Here is a 15303-nt window from a genome sequence, read left to right as displayed (position 1 = left end):
TTGATTTTCAAATTTATCAACATCACGGAAGATAGAACCATCAAGAATACATTTTCTTGATTTGTTACGGAGTTAAGTAGGATGAAAGAGTTATGTAACATGGCACATGATGACGTTATGATCTGTGAATCATCACGTTTCATTTAGAAACTCAGCATGACTTACTGTAATATAATCACGTTGATCAAGTGTCATTATATTATACTAACTCATGCATCAGTTCCCATCATTACTACAATAACATTCATATTTTAAGCTTGAAAATTTACAGAATATAGAAACTAACAGTTTCTATATGATGTAATACTGATAGCACGAAAAGATTAATGATTTCAGATAAGAATAGTTATAAAAATATCTCCAGAAATATGGAGGATATTTATAATGAAAGGTACGATAATATCTCAGAATATCTAAGATCAGAGGATGATAGAAACTATTGTCTGCAAGGGTTTAGAGTAAGGAGCAAGTTATTCACTATAGACTTTAGCAGACATTGAATTATTTGGATTCTTTGAAGTCAAACTTATTCTTTGTGATTTATCCACGGCTTTCTTCATAGTTTCGCATAATCTGCTTTTCGGTACTATATTTTCTATTGAATGTTTCCAATATATTGATACACAGGAAGCACGAAGAGGTATATAATTTCGGACGAGAATATTTATGAAAATATCCTCAGAAATATCAAAGATATTGATGATGATATTTTGGAATTTCTAAGTTCGACGGTTGATGGAGAAAGATTTTCCGCAAGATTTTAACATGACTTCGGAGCAAGATATTCTCTAAAGATTTCAACGGATCCAGAATTACCTGAATCCTTTGAATATAGGATTTGGTCCTTGTATTTGTCCTTGGTCTCCTTCATGGGTAACTCAATCTGTTTTTCAATACCCAATTTTCTATCGAGCGTTCCTAACACTCCTTTCTTTATCATCAAACTTTTGTCCGTTTAGACCATCTACCATTTTTCTGTTTCCTCTGCATTTAATGCTATGATATCTGAATCATCGGTTATTAATCCGAGGTGGTTTCAGGAGAATTGTGTTTTTAGATGATTAAACGCTGATGGTAATATGATGGAATATGAAAGGTTACCTGGTAACAATAAAAGAGCACGCGTATATATAAACGTTATAATAAGGTTGTTTCGTACGAAAAGTCGAAGTTGACTTGTTGGAGTTGTGACAAAATTGGCTAATTTTGAAAAGGGATCGCAAAGTTGTTTTTGTTAATAAATGCCAAAGGATCTGACGCGGCTATGTGTTGAACTTTTACTCAATTGCCGAGAGTTTCTCAGGTGCATAACTATATGCATAAATCTTTCCTTCCGTAGATGAAGTGCGGTTGATTCATCCTATCGATTGAGGTGTTTTCAAGAATCATGAAAGGTTTGAACGCAGAATGTAATCGTGAAGATACAAATGAGGTTTAAGACGAAATCAAGTGGCAAACTTGAAGAATTGTTTAGTTTCATATGTTATATTCAATATTTTAATTCATTTTAATTGTCCAATGTTATTAGTCCACAGTCGATAGTCCACAGTTGACAGTGCAATCATTCATATATAGTTTAATATATAATATTTGAATTAATTAATACGTATCGTGACCCGTGTACATGTCTCAGACTCGATCACAACTCAAAGTATATATATTATTATAGAATCAACCTCAACCCTGTATAGAGAACTCGATCATTACTGCATATAGAGTGTCTATGGTGATTCCAAATAATATATATAGATGTGTCGATATGATATGTCAAAACCTTGTATACGTGTCCCGATATTTAAAGTGCGTAAAATAAATAACAGAAATTAAATGACGATAAATAAAGTGCGTAAAGTAAATAACAGAAATTAAATGACAATAAATAAAATTGCGAGAATATAAATTGCGATAAAATAAATTGCGATAAATAAATTGCGATAAATAAAATGTAATACGGAATTAACAGTTAGCTAGGAACAGTTAGCTAGGATTTTGTTAGCGTGGTTTCTTAATAAAATTTAATATTGTTAATTAGTCTGTTTCTAATCAATTTTTATTGTGTCCATTATTTCTTCATTATGCCACTTGTTGGATTCTGATAGGTCAAAATTCAAATATGAAATTGAATTTGAATGAAAATAGTTATTCTTTGGTGAACGGATAAGTATCCCGGTGGTTTTAAATAGGATAGTGAATAACTGTTGAATCAGATTCGAAGAATATACAGTGTAACTTATTAATGTGAAATTTAAATATTCCTCGGGTATTACCTACCCGTTAAAATATTTTTATTATTAACAGTTTGTACAAAAGAATTTTTAATTACAATCTTTATGAAAACATATATACATATATATTTTCTTCAGATGTAATCATGAATTTAATGAGTTAACATGATATTAAACTCATTTAGTTTTCAGTTGGAACTAGAATAAATAATCTCTAAAACATTAGAGATTACATAATCACCATGTCGAACGAAGATAACTGATGTAGAATGTCATGTAGAATGATGATTATACTCGAGGTATAGATTGAGATGTTGAGGCATGTGATATTGAAATTTGGGTTGTTGGTGGTACCGTTGGTGCCGGTGATTTGGATGAAGCTGGTACGTTTTGCACCATATTTTCCAAGACTACAACTTATGCGCGAAGTTCGTTAACTTCTTCTATTACACCGGGATGATTGTCGGTTCGGACGAGCGGATGAATGAGGTTTAGAATCTGAGATAGTATATGATCGTGATGAGATACTTTGGAAATGAGAGAGAAAATGGTGTCTCGAACAGGTTCGCCGGTAAACGTTTTAGGTCCATTGTCAAGAGGTGAATTTGGTTAGTGGAAATGATCGCCTTCTTCGCGTTTCCATTGATTAAGTCGACTACGAACCCATCTCCAATTCATTCAGAATAGATGATGGCTAATTGATCGATTCATTCCGGTTACTCTGCTTTCGGAGCTCGAGTGGAAATCCATATCGAAATAGCTGTCGGAATAACTATCGAAATAGCTATCGAAATCAGATGGACTCGAACTGGTTGAGGGATTCATCTCGTACGATCAGATGAAGGATTTTCGATAAGAAATAGATTATAGGATGTAGATTAGTACCCTGCAATACATAATTTACATATGCATATATAATACTAAAATCCCATAAGCTACGGAGGAATCTACGGAAGCTGTCAGGCAAAGGTAACAATAACAGATACGCTAAGATATGAATTTAACTATACACTGTCTATGCAATAAAGGCAGTAAGACGTGTCTTAGACTTTAAGGATGATAAGCAAATAATTTTTCGACACTAAATGATAAGCAAAACTTTTGACATGCAAACACGGTCGAAGTCCAGACTCATTAATGCATTCTAACGACTATCAGTTAGACTCACTAATGCAAGACCTGGTTCGCTAAGACCACCGCTCTGATACCAACTGTGAAGACCCGTCCTAATCCATCCGGACGAAGTCCATATCGATTATAAACGATTCACAACAGTTGATTACATCGCGAGATACTTGACCTCTATATGATACATTTTACAAACATTGCATTCGTTTTTGAAAAGACAAACTTTCATTACATCGAAAGTTGACAGGCATGCATACCATTTCATAATATATCCAACTATAATTGACTTGATAATAATCTTGATGAACTCGACGACTCGAATGCAACGTCTTTTGAAATATGCCATGAATGACTCAAAGTAATATCTATAAAATGAGCAAATACACAGCGGAAGATTTCTTTCGTACCTGAGAATAAACATGCTTTAAAGTGTCAACCAAAAGGTTGGTGAGTTCATTAGTTTAACTTAAACAATCGTTTCCATCATTTTAATAGACCACAAGATTTCAGATTTCCATTTCTCATAAACATACGTCCCATGCATAGAGACAAAAATATCATTCATATGGATTGAACACCTGGTAACCGACATTAACAATATGCATATATAAGAATATCCCCATCATTCCGGGATCCTCCTTCGGACATGATATAAATTTCGAAGTACTAAAACATCCGGTACTTTGGATGGGGCTTGTTGGGCCCGATAGATCTATCTTTAGGATTCGCGTCAATTAGGGTGTCTGTTCCCTAATTCTTAGATTACCAGACTTAATAAAAAGGGGCATATTCGACTTCGATAATCCAACCATAGAATGTAGTTTCACGTACTTGTGTCAATTTCGTAAAACAGTTATAAAAGTTGCGCATGTATTCTCAGCCCAAAAATATAAAGGGTAAAAAGGCAAATGAAACTCACGCATATAATTATTGTAAAACAGTTAATAAAGCATTTGCATGTATTCTCAGTCCCAAAAATTTAAAGAGTAAAAGGGATTCAAATGAAACTCACGATACTGTATTTTGTAGTAAAAATACATATGACGTCATTGAACAATGCAGGGTTGGCCTCGGATTCACGAACCTATATCAATTGTGTATATATTAATACGTATAATGTAAGTTACAAAATTTCATTTATTAATATGTATTATTTATATATTATAGTTTTGTAGAATTTATTCTAACCTTTATTTTAAAACGTATACTTATATTATATTTTAAGTTATATTTTATATATATATATCGATTTTATGTATATATATCTATAATGATTTACGTTTATATAAATAGTGACATTAATATATTTATATACATATATTTGTGGTTAGTATTGTATTTATGAAATTTTATTAGTTTGTTATGTGAATTATTAATACAATCCTAGTATATACCATAAGTATATATATAGTGTACAAAAGATTTATTTGTTAAAATAATAATTTAGATAATAATGATTTACTAATAATAATAATAATTTTATTAATAATGATAATACTAATAGCAAAAAAAATGAAAATGGTAACTGTTAATGATACTAATAATAATAACTCTAAAATAATATTAATACTAATACCATACTTATGTTAATAATAAGGGTTCTAATATTTATAAAATGATAAATGATAATCATAATAATACTAGTAAATATTAATGATGATACTGATAAATATGATATTATTAATTATAAATGTACTGATGATACTATTATTTATAAACCGGTACAAATTCTAATATTGATGATAATAATATATTTTTATTTCCTTCATAATAATAATAATGATAATCATAATCCTAATGATGATAAAATACTAAAATGATAAGTTTATTACTAATAATAATATTATTAATACCTATCATAATAATAATAGTAATGTCTATAATACTTTCAAATATGATAACAAGTATGATACTAATAATAACAATAACAATAACAATCAAAACAATCACAATAATAATAATAATACTAATAATAATTAATATATAATAACAATAATAAAATTAGAAAAGAAAACTACCTCACATGAAAAGAGTTTCAAAAAAAAAAAAAAAACTACCGTCCTCTGGACTCGATCTCGTGACCACATGCTCACACGCAAACACTCTCGACCATCCCACCAATTCTGATTCTCTGTATTAATATCGAATTTAAATTTTATATATAAACTGTTTTTCTTCTATTCCTCTTCTTCTCCACAAGTCTCATGGATTCAACAAAACATCAATAACCAAAAAAAAAAAAAAAAAAAAATCAGGGTTCCTTTTAAAGCTTCAAAACATTACAGAAAAAAAAATAATTTGGGTTCTAAAATAAAAAAAAAAAACACTAAAGGCCTACTGCAGCGTCGGTTCTTGGAACAAAACAAAAAAAATTGATTTCGTAATAGATAACATTATAGATAATGTTTATAACACGAAATAGTTTTCTAAACATGTATAAAAACTACTGGAATCGTCAATTTGATCAGAAACATATACACGAACGCGAATTTGTCTCAAGAACAATTGTTGACTTTTTTTAAACTAAACTTTGACTTCAAAATTCAAGATCGATATAAAGATTTGAGAGTTGAGATTTTGCAGATAGATTCAAAGAAAGATTTCTAACCTTTCTGCATTTTTAGATTTTGAAACTTTATTCGAAATTGAATTAAGAGAAAAAAAAATTGGAGCGTGCAGAGAAGAAGAAAAAAAAAAATATCGTTGTGCTCTTTAATCCCATTGGATTTCCTTTTTATTTGATTTGCAATTATACATAATCATTTTGTAATAATAGAGATCGGTTGATAAAAAATGGAGAAAATGTCAACACAGGTTCACGAGTTTGGAGCAGGAAAGAAACAAAAAAAATAATAATAATAGAGATAAAGGATACAGAGGTCAAGCGTATAATATAGATCCCTACTGTTTTTTTTAATTAATAATAATAATATATAATAACAATACTATTAATATCTAATAATATTAATAAAATTAATAATAATGATAAATATAATATTAATGATAATAATAATTGTAAAAATGATAATAATAATAATAATAATAATAATAATAATAATAATAATAATAATAATACCATACTAATTATGATAATATTAATATTTTATCGATAATAATAATATTAGTAATAATAATCTAATTTATACATCCAATTTCATCTTTATATGATATAAAGTGATATTATGAATACAAATATTGATATTTGACGATACAAATAACATTACTACAACAACTATATTTGTATTTAAATTTAATTTATTAATATCATCTATTATTATGTAATATTTAATAATTATGTAATATGTATTGTAACATATACTGAATATTATATATTTATGCATTTTAATATAAATATATTATAATATTTATTTACATACTAATTATATTATACTTATGTATGTAATTATGAAAAATATAAATGTTTTATATATGTAAGTATTATATATATTTATTAAAATAGTACATTATTTCATCATAGATATATTATAAATTTCTACATATACATAATATAATAATTATGTATAAAATCATATATATATAGTTATATTTATGTATATATGTATACTACCATATATATAAAATCATGTTTTAAATGTTGAGTAGATGATTAATTATGTATATTAAACAATTAACTACAAAGTATAACATTGTACATTTAATATTTTGATAACGTTGGTAAAATATGTTTGAATCATTTATATACAATATACTATATATATTCAAAATGAAAATCTTTAGTTATTAAATGTTATCTTTTATAATAACAAAATTACTTAATAGTTCATTAATACTAATATAATTAGTTTTATATATAATTATTTATATTTACATTCTTAGTTACAATTAAAGGTTCGTGAATCGTCGGAAATAGTTAAAGGTCAAATGTTATCATGAAATAGTTCAAACATAATGAGACTCGGTTTAATAGACTTTGCTTATCGAGTCGAATCATATAAGATTATGTTTAAATTTGGTCGGAAATTCCCGGGTCATCACACTAGCAATCTAGCATTTGTTGCAAAGCAAACCAAACATCGGTTGTCTTGTTGGTAGCTAAAATACCCTTCTAGGCATATAGATAGCTTATGTCTATATATTCTTCTGTCGAAGTGCCATTCATTTGTAAACCCGAAAGTTTGATCTCTGTTGTTTCTCAATTGATGTGCTTTTATATGGCTTTCTTGCTTGGAAATATACATCAGTTTTTGTATACTAAAGTGAGGGTTATATTGTCTTACCATTGTGTGTTTAAAATGGAATACTATAAAGTCGACTGTCTCTAGGCGTTATTTTGAATACAAAATGGTAACAAGGCTGATGCTTGATCAATCTTAAGCTCGATACTTGACCAAGATCTGGACCTAACCGATCTACGTGGGCCTAATGTAAAATCCTTAACTGGTCTTAACCTTGAACCTAATTGAGTTTACTCTCAAGTCTCAATCCATTAGTAGATTGTGGAACCATTTTTCATAGTTTAGGACCAACAGGACAGTTGAAGCATACAGGGCACTTTTAAACAACTTTTCTTTAGCTTAAAATATATAAAATGACAATAAAGTGAAATTCTATTATACTCCGTATACTTTACATTGTAATCCCTAGTAGTTTGTTACGTACTATGAATGGGAGACTAAATATAATTACATTTACTTGCACTTAAACAATAATCTTTTCTTTCCATGTAGTAAATATATAATCTTTTTTATATAATGTTTTCTCATTATATCCAACTTTTTTTTTTTTTTTTTTTTTTTTGTGGACAGCATTATATCCAACTTTTACCTAGACTGCCGGTAAAACAAACTACCAAATGAATGCACCAAATGGAAGCTCGAATAGAACAAATCATAAGCCGAATAACCATCATATAATCATGAATAAACAAAGAGCATAACCAATTTTTATTCTTGTACCCCAATAAAAACCACATAATCATGAATTATTAATGTATACAAACGAAAATATAAACCAAATGCAAAACTAGAAATACAATAGAAAAACCTTTATGCATACAATATCAATGAATTAAAATTTTTGTTTTATTTTAAAGAATAAGTAATTAAGGACACTTCTTTATGTTGCCGTGAGTGGTCATATTAGCGTAGCAAGCGCACGATTCGGAGTTGCCTGAAGTTCCTGAAGGAACACAGTTGCACCTTCCGCAACATGTCCCGCAAGCCCTGTTGCATAAGTTAGGCCTCTTTGATAGTTTGCACCTTGCTGCACATGCTTGTCCACAATCTGCATTGTACATATACAAACTATTTTAGTCAACAAACAACTACATAAACAAGTATAACAGAAAGTTATATATATGTTTCGATCATCTTGAAGTAAATTTAGTTTTGAAATTGTGGAAACAATACCGATCTTGATGGGTGTGGATTTGTGTTGATCTACAATTCCAGTGTCGCTCTGTAAAAAAAAAAATTACAAGTCAGTATGGTGGAGAACAAATAATTGACTCAGAGATTAGTAAGGAAAGCTAAGAGGTTACGAGTATTATGTTATTATTTATTATAAACCTTAAAAGAGGATAGAGTATGTATTAGATACTAACTACTAAGCAGCCGTAAATAAATAAAGAAGATTAAATAGAGAGAATGAATAATACAAGTTGAGTAGGATTGGCTGCTTGAGAAAGTTGGAAGAGAAATAAGGAAACAAGAAGTGAAGCAACGAAAAGCTTTAAAAAACCCATTTTTAATTTGAAGTGTTAACGAAACACAGAGAAATTAGAGAATATATAATTTGTTAATTAAGTAGTGTGTTTGAGTATGAATGAACTATGGTTTCGACTTTTATTTATAGGTGTGAGAATGAGTTGAATGTATCTATGACATTGTTAGGGGGGTGTGTGTGTGTGTGTGTGTGTGTGTGTGTGTGTGTGTGTGAGGAGACAAATTATTATTGACATATTCAATTTTGCAAAGGCAAATTAATCACATTAAGTCATTTAAAATCGAGAGTATTATGTTATGAAAAGTTAATAAAAATGTTTCACTAATAGTTTAAAAAATATAATAATTTTTATTTATTATTTTTTTCTTAATCCGCAACGGAAACCTTCCTAACGACAACTACATTCCGTACATTGACGTCCCCTCCAATTAATTGCCCATTTTAATTCAATCGTGAACGTTACCAAATTTCGTACCTAGGTCTCCTGCTTCAAACGCCGTATTAATATCAACAAATGTAGGATAATATTCTCTCAATTTAGTTTATTAAATATAAATATATATACCTATATACTTTGTATATAATATTAATATAAAATAAATATAAATATAATTATAATTATAATTATAATTATAATCTGAATAAAGAAAAAGAGACAACATAAGTCGAAACCGCGTGCAAGTATTTGGTGAAAGTGAGGCTAGCTGTGACTGTGGCTGTGGGGTCTCCTGCATGGTTGGCAATTTGCATTATTATCGACATACTCATTTTACCAACTTTCTTCAAATTACTACTAGTATTAAATTGAAAAATAAATAAATCCTGCTTATTAATCCAAATTTGCGACTAGAAATGCATAATAAAGGACAATTACATCTAACGTCTTTGTTTATAATAATTAAAACAGCTTAAATTATAAACTTATTTCTATACTCTTTTGAGTGATTTTTTTCCGATAAGATAATATTTTGTGAAAGGAACATAAATAGATATGTGCGTGGAAAGAATCACATTAAAATGGTAGCAATAACCGTAGGTACGGGTCTACTTGTTAATCAAGTACATAATTTTTTTATAAAAAAAATGTATCTTTTTTCTTTTGTGGTATTAGTATTTGTTTGTGCTACGAGTTTATAGAACTTAGAATACCAATGATCTTACAGGTCATCTAAAATCTTAGAATGCGTCAGTAGAATAGTAGGCTACCCATTAAAGTGTGTATTATTAACTTTTAAACTTTTTCTAAGCCACATTTTGTTAAATGACAACTCTTCGATTATTGCAATTGAACTTTCACCAAAAGCACACCCAACACCTAAAATTGACCAAATATATGATTGTAACCAAATGATTGTTTAATGATTTAGCATAATTAAAAATTCTACATAGTCAAGTGGGTTTCATATAACCTTCACTAGCTACGTAAATTAAGATTACTACACTTATTTCTCGAGGTCTCTATAGACAATAGTCTTATTTATTTATTTATTTATTATTAAATAGAGTATGAGCTGTTTTGGATAATCACTTGTTGACTCATCTGAGTGTACACATATGCACCTCAATTTCAACTCAAATCGGCTTCTCCTCTTTCAACATATAATCTATCTTATCTATCTATTATTTATATTTATATATAAAAATTAAACCAAATTAACAAAGTCAATTCGACCAGTTTATCGAACCGGATCTCTACATTGGAATAAAGATATCTATGAGCCTCAAAATTTAATTTTAAATCGATTAATTCAAAAACTGAACCGAATAAAACTGAGAAAAGCTTAATTTAAAATCGGCTGCATTTTGATTTTCAAAGTTGATTCGGTTTCGGTTCGATTTTACTTTTTAGAATTCGTTTAAACGAAAACCGAATTTGAAATGAAATTCAACAAATAATATACTATTAAAATTATTACCTTCTGTTATTGCTCAAATTGCAGGGTCAGCAATTCACACGTGCAGGAACCATTGGCTCAATAGCAACGAACAGAAATTGGTTTTGCTGTAGATGCAAATCACGCAAAACAAATATACGGAGTATCAAAGAAAAAACGATTTTAAAAATAATCAAAATTCGATTTCTATGATTAATTTAAAAAAAATTGGTTAAATTACGATTTTCGGGGGTTTTTTATTTTTACTGAAACCGTGACAACTTCGAATTTGGTTTCGGCTTGATTTCGGTTTCGATTTTGAAATTGAATACATTTTTCGGTTTTAGGTTTTGCCTCCACAATTTTAAAACCAAATAACCGAATCAAATAAACTGAGAAAAATCAAAACGAACCGATGAACGCTGCTAAAGATATCCCTTGTACAACGGGAGGGAGTTGTATAGTAGGTATAGCGAAGAGGTATCTCTCATTTTCTCTATTTTTTTAACTCATTCTTTTCATTTTTCTTTCATTTTTTTTTTCTTTTTCACCCTTACACGAGTAATTCACTACATACTCCTATTAAATATTAAGATGAAGTTGTATCTTAATATCGAGATGCAAAAAAGTAACTGATTAAGCATATTCTAATGAGGCCTAGAAACACACTTGAGTGCATGAGAGTTTTTTTTTTTTTTTTGGGTTCAACAGCGTTGACCTTTGGTTTAGCTAGTGTGATAATTGTAGCCGAGATGATGATCTTTGGAGGATGGTTAAAGGCTTGTCCGCTGGCCGATGAACGGCGCTGCTCGGCAGACAGGGAAAAAACCCTACGAGGAGACGTATGTAAAAACCTTAGTGTACATAGTGTGTTCCGATCATAGAGACGATTGTAAAGAAGCAAAAGTAAGGCGCAAGAATGAAATCCGTATGTCTTGGAGGATGGTGCCCTTGATGTAGATTTTTATCCCATATTTATGAATGGTAATTAGGGTTTAGGTGACTTGTGGGTCAAGTCAACATACTAGTCCTAATTGAAAAACCCTAAGTTATCAAGTCTCTTCGTGTAACAGACTGAAACCTGGGCTAGTTGTAAGTGGACTATTTTGCCCTTAGAATTTTATTATGTGTTTTATATGTTTTTATTTTAATTATGTGAATAGTATTGTTTTATTATTTGGTTAAGACCAGTTGTGACAAGGGTCACAGAACATGTTTGTTTATTTAATTTGAACTCCGTTAGGTCCGCCTAACTAGGTACGAAAGATTTCAGATAACTGATAAATACCCGTGTGAGATGGGGTATGAGATTTTAACCCCAAATAAGTGTATTGTGCTGCCTTTTCTTCCTTATCTCTCCATCTCTCTAGAAATTTCCCAAATTACACCCCGTACCTAACTTCATCTCCCTTTTGAACCCTAATTCTCCAAATCTCGATTTGAAGTCTAATTTGTGTTAGAAACCGATTCTTTGTGTTTTACTGATTCAAACAAGGTAAGAATCATGTGTTTTCATGTTTGAATTTGTGTAAAAATGGAGTTTTTGTACTAGGTTTTACAAAAGTGTGATTTTGGATCAAAATTGCTTAATTTGTTGTTGTTTTGATGTAATGTTTGTGGATTTATGTCCCAAAAGGTTTTATAAACAAGATGTGATGAGTTTTGAGGTTTAAAACGAGTATATGGTCGAGATTTGGTGATTTTTGGCTCAAACCCGTCACTTTTCCAATTTTCAGCAGCTCATGAACACACTCGGTCGAGTGTCTTTTGGAAGTGGACCGTGTGTGTACACACTTGGTCGAGTGTCTTTTGAAGTGGGCCGTGTGTCTACACACTCGGTAGTGTGTCTTTTGAAAAGGCAGTCGGTCGAATATCTCTACTCATTCGGCCGTGTGTCTACACACTCGGTCGAGTGTCTATGACACACACTACCGAGTTGGGTAGTGTGTCTTTTCAGCAATTTGAGAAATTTGTTTTGGTCAGAACTTTCAAACCGTAACTCCATTTTTTATGAATAAAATATCGTTGGAATCGTATTGAAGAGTACTTTTCAATGATTAACTTTTAAGAAGATGGATCAAACTATTTTTGGGGCGGAAAAATAGGTTTTGGCGTGCGTGTCCCGTTTTCCACGTACTTGTTTGACAATAGTGAATGGAGTTACGTTGTGGACTTGTGAAATGATGTTATGACCTAGTTTATAGTATGATTTGGTTATAATATTGATTGAGATATGTATATTGACTTCGTTTGTGTTGTTCTCAGGTGATAAGAACAAGGAAGAAGCTCAGAAGTAAGATAACTGAGCTGTAGCTGGTAATCGGTGAGTGGGTCTATCTTCGGATAGAGTTTAAGTAGCATGTCATGCTACTGTGGTTTATTCTATTACCATGCTTTGCTATAATGTTATTGCAATGTTTAGATATCGGTTGCCATGCTAGTGAGTTTATTACATGTTTATTGTGATTATGTGATATTATGTGCGCACTGTGTTTGGCACCAGTCGGGCCTGAGGAGGCTGGGGACTCGTAACCGGGCCTGAGGAGGTTAGAGTTCGTGTGAGGTCAACCGGGTCTGAGGAGGTTGGGTCCAAGGACTACCGATTGTGGAGTATAGTATTGAATGACGCATCCCCTGCGCCCGGATAACTATGCTGTGAATCGTGTAGTAAGGACTATTGGTAGACTCTAGCTAGATCAACTAGGAGTCGTGTGCTCGTACAAGCCGTCGATCCTCATATTGTCTTTATGTTGTATGCTAGTTGGTTTTTAGCATGTTAGTGATATTGTTCGCATGTGTGGTGCTTATGCGATATCTGTAGATAGATTCCATTCACTTAGCGTTATGCTAATCCCCCACATTTCCACCCTTACAGGTTTAAGTTCTGCTAGTTTGGATGGGTGCTAGTGTTGAAGACATGTTTGACGTGTGAACTCTGATGTGGACTTTTTGCAACATGTATTTTGTAATAAGTAACACTGTCGTGTAAACTTAAACTTAATTATGTGGATTTATGCTGTGATGTATTTAATGTTGTGATTTTAATATAAAAGTCTTCAGCTGTGTTTTAAAAAAAAATGGTCGGTGTTACACTCCGAGTTCGGTATAATATCTTTATCAAGTATCACATTGAACTCCTCGATATGTTGCAGAAAAACAAGTTCACAAAACCTGCACGTAAAACCGCGAAAAGTTGAGTTAAATACCATGCGAACAACTGCGCGAATAACCCTCAAACAGCTGTACAAAAGAACATGAATAACTGCATGTGTGCGAACAATAACGTGAAAGATATTCTGTACTCGAACCGCATATAACAAAATAGCTCAATAAGAAAGACAAACCTTCACGACCAGAACATGTGATTGTAACAGTACGAGGCATTATGTTTCGCCTCTTAAAGAAAGCATCAATTGATCAAGCATAATTTCACCGAGGGCTAGAAGCACGCTTGACTGCATAAGCGAGGGGGGTTGTATTCAGTGGCGCTAACCTCTGGTCCGGCTACCATGATAACCTTACCCGAGATGATGATCTCTGAAGGGTGGTTAAAGGCTTGCCCATTGGCCGATGGACGACACTGCTCGGCATTAAGGGAAAAAACTGTGCGAGGATCCATAGATAAAAACCCTAGTGTAGATTCTGTGTTTCGATCACAAAGACGATCGGAAGGAAACAAAGGTTAGGTGCTAGAATGAAAGCCGTATGCCATGGAGGAGAGTGCCCTTGATGTAGGTTTTTAACCCGTATTTATAGATGGGAAATAGAGTTTAGGTGACTTGTAGGCTAAGTCAACGTGCAAGCCCTAATTGAAAAACCCTAGGCCATTAGTAAATGTGTTAATGCACCAACCTTATATAAATATGATATACTAATTTTATTGATGATCAAAACGGTAGTTTTATCTTCGAGTATGAGTATGAGCGTCTAAATTCTACATGGTTCATACCTTCCATTTGATGTAATTAGTTAATGTTGTTGTAATGTAATTTTATTCAGTATTGTACTCTAAAAATAAAAATAAAGAGAATGTTAAACGTAGTCTTAATGGCTACATGTTTATGTATTTATTATAACTTGTTAATTTTTCATATTATAACTTACTTTTGATACCTAAACTCAAGAGTGTTAGTCTATATTATTATTAGCTCAAGTATTACTCTCATTGGATTTAGCCATTTTTAGCATTGTTAGGGTTTTAGCCAATATAAGGCTACTATTGTATTATGTACTGGCATTCAATCAAATAATATCAATCCATTCTATTACGTACTTTAACATGGTATCAGAGCCTAACACTTTAGGGTTTTTTTTCCTTTTCTCTTCTTTGTTGCCTTGTCTCGCCGCTTTCATCATCGGCCGTACTCATCACAAAATAAGCACTGCCTTTT

The 15303-nt window shown here is 31.2% G+C and overlaps 1 protein-coding gene across 1 annotated transcript; it reads right to left on the bottom strand.

Moving 5' to 3' along the window:
• Positions 1-8226: 8226 nt before the first annotated feature.
• LOC139845130 (snakin-2-like) lies at positions 8227-9116 on the bottom strand. Its single transcript, XM_071835358.1, has 3 exons — positions 8971-9116; positions 8723-8771; positions 8227-8597 (listed from the first exon to the last, which is right to left on the bottom strand). Exons 1-3 carry the CDS (start codon positions 9055-9057, stop codon positions 8416-8418), a joined length of 318 nt encoding a protein of 105 aa, XP_071691459.1. The 5' UTR covers positions 9058-9116; the 3' UTR covers positions 8227-8415.
• Between the last annotated feature and the right edge of the window lie 6187 nt (positions 9117-15303).

This window comes from Rutidosis leptorrhynchoides, chromosome 4 (genome assembly GCF_046630445.1).
Source record: "Rutidosis leptorrhynchoides isolate AG116_Rl617_1_P2 chromosome 4, CSIRO_AGI_Rlap_v1, whole genome shotgun sequence".
NCBI lineage: Eukaryota > Viridiplantae > Streptophyta > Magnoliopsida > Asterales > Asteraceae > Rutidosis > Rutidosis leptorrhynchoides.
The sequence above is the reverse complement of the archived record's forward strand: the minus strand, read 5'-3'. Positions and strand labels throughout refer to the sequence as shown.

Bases quoted from the DNA above. Each gene is read 5' to 3' on its own strand.
- LOC139845130 (XM_071835358.1), bottom strand. From the start codon at position 9,057: ATGGGTTTTTTAAAGCTTTTCGTTGCTTCACTTCTTGTTTCCTTATTT. The intron at 8,772-8,970 runs GTATTATTCATT...TTTTTTTTACAG, and splicing joins CAGCCAATCCTACTCAACTT to AGCGACACTGGAATTGTAGA. The intron at 8,598-8,722 runs GTATTGTTTCCA...TGTACAATGCAG, and splicing joins ATCCACACCCATCAAGATCG to ATTGTGGACAAGCATGTGCA.